Genomic DNA, 5,486 nt, shown 5'->3' with positions numbered 1-5,486 from the left:
CTGAGTAGTAGATTGCACTATACTCAGAAGTTTCCAATATGTAAATAGAGCTTGAGCTCATCTTTGTAATATGAGAAAAATAGGATAACCCCCCTTCCCCCAGAATATTCGAATACTATCATTTTCCTATGATAGATTGAGCATGCCATTTCAGTGGTATAAATATGGTTTCATTGCAATTAAAAAAACTAAGTAGCAGATTACACTATACTCTGAAGTTTTCAATATGTAAATAGAGCTTAAGCTCATCTTTGTAATATGAGAAAACTAGGATAACCCCCGTTCCCCCAGAATATTCGAATACTATCATTTTCCTATGATAGATTGAGCATGCCATTTTAGTGGTATAAATATGGTTTCATTGCAATTAAAAAAGCTAAGTACCAGATTGCACTATACTCAGAAGTTTCCAATATGTAAATAGAGCTTAAGCTCATCTTTGTAATATGAGAAAACTAGGATAACCCCCCTTCCCCCAGAATATTCAAATACTATCATTTTCCTATGATAGATTGAGCATGCCATTTCAGTGGTATAAATATGGTTTCATTGCAATTAAAAAAGCTAAGTACCAGATTGCACTATACTCAGAAGTTTCCAATATGTAAATAGAGCTTAAGCTCATCTTTGTAATATGATAAAACTATGATAACTCCCCCTTCCCCTAGAATATTCGAATGCTATCATTTTCCTATGATAGATTGAGCATGCCATTTCAGTGGTATAAATAAACTGAGTAGCATATTGCACTATACTCAGAAGTTTTCAATATGTAAATAGAGCTTAAGCTCATCTTTGTAATATGAGAAAACTAGGATAACCCCCCTTCCCCCAGAATATTCGAATACTATCATTTTCCTATGATAGATTTAGCATGCCATTTCAGTGTATAAATATGATTTCATTGCAATTGAAGAAATGAGTGGCGGATTGCACTATACTCAAAGAAGTTTTCAATATGTTAATAGAGCTTAAGCTGATCTGTGTAATATAAATTACAATTGACATAACCATTGCACCTTCTATTGATACAGGTGCTAGTCTAATAATTGTATGTAATGATTATGAAAACAATCAGCAGTTCAACAAAAATAGAATTGAAGAGGAATAGATATACTGTACCTATAAAATTAGGTAGCTAGAGGGAATATGTAATGATACTATATTGAGAGGTTTTATACAAGAAAATTTAGATGTAAAAAAAAACTAGGAACATAATTATACATCTTCAGGAGAAGATGATGTAGTATAGGTTGGTTGAGAAAATCTCTTTTGAATGTTTAAGTTGGTTGCATATATGCATTTCACATCATACCAAAGGTTTAAAAGAATGTGATTTCCTTTTGTTATAAAAAAATCTAAAATGCATGTTTAAGCATGTTCATCCCTCTAGTTCAGGGATTTCCCATCCTTCATGTTCCCATGCTTCAACAGGTAGCATAAACTTAATTAAAGTCATTGTCCAAGTTGGGTTGGGGTTCTTTCTCTAATGGAAACCCTAGACAATTCGATGCAGTGTTCTAAGCTTGTTTGTTCAATGTGGTCTTTTTAAATATCATTTCCCTTTGTCATTATACTTATCGACCATGACCATGAATGCATGTATCCCATTAATGATGAAAACAATGAACAATTCTTCCATAGTAGTGTTGAAACAAACAACTGGAAATAAACCATGTTCCAATCTTGAAACAATGGCAGAATGTCTTCTATAGAATAAAAAATAAACCAATAGTATACTGCTTAATACAATGTGCAATTACTTATTAGATATATGTGGTTATGCTATAGAATCAAAACACCACATACTAGGAATCTATAAGTCAGCCCAAGCTCAGGCTGCCATTGTCTATTAAAAGACTGATAATAAGGCTCTAATGCGCTATATAATCACCATAATACTAAGTTGAGCATGATAAACTTTCTAAGCATTGTATATATAACTGGAATAAAATATGTCTGCCATAGACAAGAGAACAATATTCTAGGGAGCCGATCGACCAATTCATATTTGCATCTGCAAAAAAATATAAAAAACAATTTATATGTGGCCTGATCTATGTTTCATCTGTTTCTTACCAGTTTTTAAGTAGAAATAGATGAGAGAAAGGGCTACAAACATACCAAGTAATACGTAGCTCCTTGTTGCAGGGCTTGCAAAGTGAATCCCTGTTCATCCATTATTACTGGTTGGCCGTAGGAATGAAACAGAACAGCATTTGGACCGAAGAGGGCCTTCACATTGATAGGACCCATTGGAACATCGATTGGAACATCATTGATAAAAACGGTGAATGAAGAAGCATTCGAGCTGCTCACTCCCGATTCTGCGCACAATAGATAAATAAGTCTAACGAACAGTTCTGCAAACTTGGAGATTGAGAAAACAATAATAAAAAAATGAGAATACAGTTATCATGCATATATATTTATTTAACTTTTCTGATCACAGTGCACGATAAGATATATAATTCTTTCTAATAACGGATCGACAAGGATTGGAAAAATATACGATGGTTTTCCCAAGATTTGGTTTTGAGATCATCCATGTCAAACCCATAAAAAATGTTTAACTATAGATCTCATTTCTTGAATCTGCATAGGAAAATCTTTGCATACCGGCGCCTGAATGAATAATAGTGCTGTCATTCAGAGGCGGTGATAAGAGATTTTGGTGGGGTTTAAAGGTCTCAGCTGCTGCAAGGTGATCCATATATGGAGGATAAGCTTGTCCTTCATTGTGTAGAAATGAAGAATAGGTCTGTTGATTCTGAGGTACATTGGACATTCCATGAATATTGCCAGTATATGATGTACCTTCATTCCACATTTGTGCTACTTCCATGTTGAGGTATTGCGCAGTATTAATTCCCTCAGTCTGCTGATAACCCAAGTACTGCATTGGAAATGAGGCAGAACAAGGCAGCAGAGAGGAAGGCAGTTCTCCAATGAAAGAGCTTGTATTGTTATTGGGATGGGTAACACCATATTGGTCAAAACATCTTTGCCCAGTGGCAGAGGGTTTAGAGGATTTTTCAGCAGAAGCCTGAAGATGGCGTTGTTTTTGCTTGGTTCGGGATTTTCTGTTCTGAAACCAGTAGAAAACATTGGCATCTCCCACTTGGCCATATTCTTGAAGTTGCATCCTGATCTTCTGTATCTCTTCTCTCGGAGGATTCACCATACCAGAATTGAATATGCTCTCCAGAATTCGAATCTGCTCTGGCTTAGGATTCCATCTGGGTTTTGGGTCTGGGTTCCTCTCTTTCTCCTTCTCCTTCTCCCTCTCTCTCTCTTCCTCCCGTGACGATGTTCCTGCTTCAAAATTCGTTAATCCAAAATATACCATTCAGGATACATATTCTAAAAAAATCCATCTTTGAAGTCACTAGCTGCTTTTGGATTCGATTGTGTATTTTTGTCATTAAGGTTTTGGATCACCTTCATGATCAAAAAGATGTAGAATTGTAAGTTGATGAAAAACATACACAATCGAATTCAAAAGCAGCTAAACGATACACTAAGATTGTTAAAATCTGATAAAATTAATCACATTTTTGGATAAAAAAAGAAGGGAGACAGAAGAGAACAGAAAGGAAGAGAAGAACGGTTTCTTACCTTCATTAGAGGACAAGTTTGGGCCGGAGATGTTTGAAGAGGTGGTCATTTGATGCCATTGATGTTGAGAAGTTGAGGGCTTCAATTTGAAGAGATTTGGCCAATGCCTGTTGGAAGTCATCCTGACTAAACCTGAACCCACCTCTGAACAGATACAATTTATCCACGTTTCTTTGCCTCACACTGCAAACACGCACACTGATGGAGATGAACTCCCAGTGCTCAGAATACCAAGCTTCTTCTACTCTGCTCTGCTGCTCTGCTACCACAATTTATTGACAATGAAAACCCTAGACAAAGCCCATTAATACGCCATAAAGGGCAAAACTAAAGGGAAAAACCCACTGAGAAGCTCAGAGAGAGAAGCAGAAAATATCTCACATGGGCAAGGGTAAAAAGGAATTAATGAATCCGTGTGAAAGCTCCAGGTGGGTAGTTGAAGATTGCATTTAATAGTTAAAATGGAGCTTTTTGAAAGTCAAAGAGAAGTAGACGGGTGGCAGCATACGAAGAGAATTTGTAAATGCTAAGGTCGCAGCCGCAGGGAAGACGAATGGGAGGGTGGCCAACTTTCCTAATATTTCGCATCTGACAGGGGGGTAAAGAAAGAAGGGCCACTACCATTCAGTGGTACGAGGGAATCTTAAGCTTATCGCTTACTCAGGACAGGGGCTGTCCGGTGCGATTCCGACATCCAATTTTTCCTCGGTCGGGAAGAGGAATTCCATACAAAATGGGCATTTTCAGCGTAGGGTTTAAGAAGAATTACATACAAAAAGGTCATTTTTAGTTTAGGGTTTAAGAGGAACTACGTACAAAATGGGCATTTTTAGTGTAGGGTTTTCCATTTCCAGCTTCGTCTTCTTCTTGGAGACTCCAATTTGGACAGCTCACCACCCTCCTCATATGTAACATTTATGTGGGCCACTACGCGTATTTCCAACCCTGATAAATGATTCTTAAATAATTAACCAGGTTTTGTGCCCCTTTTCTTCCCGGAAGGCCATATAATACAGTCGTCTTTAAGTCGTTTTTGTTTGCGTGTGCACGACGAAAACAGCCAAGCTAAGCTGGAATGGCCAAGAGTCCCCCGTTAACATTTCTCTTTTTTATCAAAACAGAAATACTTTCCTTATCAAGATAAAGATCAACGCTCATATCTATCTTGCCATGTTCATAACAAGTAATAGTCAACATCTAGGGTGGACAACCAGAAAAGTGCATGCACTTTTACCACCTTTATATGCATGCACTTTTTATGTGACTTTATTACATGTCATTAATGAATGATTAATATCTCTTTTGGTTTATCTATGTAGGATTTTTATATGTAAGATTTTATATACGTTATTTTATACAGATACGCGAATCTAGAGTTTTAGACTAAAATCTTTTTAATAGAAAGTCATGATTGATGGGTTTCTATTTTGTCAAAGTTCTTCAAGACAGAATCACATCCTTATCTTTATGTATTAATTGTACATGTGATTGTTTATTTTGATTTATTGAGAACACTTATTGGTGCAATCTTATCAAAAGACAGAGAAAATCAAAGAGTTATTCCTATTAGATATCTAATCTCTAACGCTCATATCTATCTTGCCATGTTCATAACAATTAATAGTCAACATCTAGGGCAGACAACGAGAAAAGTGCATGCACTTTTACCACCTTTATGTGCATGCACTTTTTATGTGACTTTATTACATGTCATTAATGAATGATTAATATCTCTATTGGTTTATCTATGTAGGATTTTTATATGTAAGATTTTATATGCGTTATTTTATATAGGTACACGAATCTAGAGTTTTAGACTAAAATCTTTTCAATAGAAAGTCATGATTGATGGGTTTCTATTTTGTCAA

The 5,486-nt window shown here is 36.0% G+C and overlaps 1 protein-coding gene across 2 annotated transcripts; it reads right to left on the bottom strand.

Annotated features, from left to right (window-relative positions):
* Positions 1-1,663: 1,663 nt before the first annotated feature.
* On the bottom strand, positions 1,664-4,059 carry LOC131049624 (WUSCHEL-related homeobox 8). 2 transcript variants are annotated; one of them, XM_057983685.2, is made up of 4 exons: positions 3,619-4,059; positions 2,620-3,315; positions 2,125-2,327; positions 1,664-2,017 (listed from the first exon to the last, which is right to left on the bottom strand). In XM_057983685.2, exons 1-4 carry the CDS (start codon positions 3,737-3,739, stop codon positions 2,006-2,008), a joined length of 1,032 nt encoding a protein of 343 aa, XP_057839668.2. In that variant the 5' UTR covers positions 3,740-4,059; the 3' UTR covers positions 1,664-2,005. The 2 variants fall into 2 exon arrangements, with proteins under 2 accessions (XP_057839668.2, XP_057839676.2); XM_057983693.2 differs by having other exon boundaries at positions 2,818-3,315.
* Positions 4,060-5,486: the final 1,427 nt, after the last annotated feature.

The sequence above is a fragment of the Cryptomeria japonica genome, chromosome 7 (assembly GCF_030272615.1).
Source record: "Cryptomeria japonica chromosome 7, Sugi_1.0, whole genome shotgun sequence".
In the NCBI taxonomy this organism is placed as follows: Eukaryota; Viridiplantae; Streptophyta; class Pinopsida; order Cupressales; family Cupressaceae; genus Cryptomeria; species Cryptomeria japonica.
Note: the sequence above shows the minus strand (reverse complement) of the source record. Positions and strands in the feature narration are given on the sequence as shown.

Excerpts from the sequence above, each read along its gene's own strand:
- LOC131049624 (XM_057983685.2), bottom strand. The coding sequence starts at position 3,739 with ATGACTTCCAACAGGCATTGGCCAAATCTCTTCAAATTGAAGCCCTCA. Across the intron at positions 3,316-3,618 it reads AAACTTGTCCTCTAATGAAG|GAACATCGTCACGGGAGGAA; the intron begins GTAAGAAACCGT and ends ATTTTGAAGCAG. Across the intron at positions 2,328-2,619 it reads TATTATTCATTCAGGCGCCG|AATCGGGAGTGAGCAGCTCG; the intron begins GTATGCAAAGAT and ends TATTGTGCGCAG.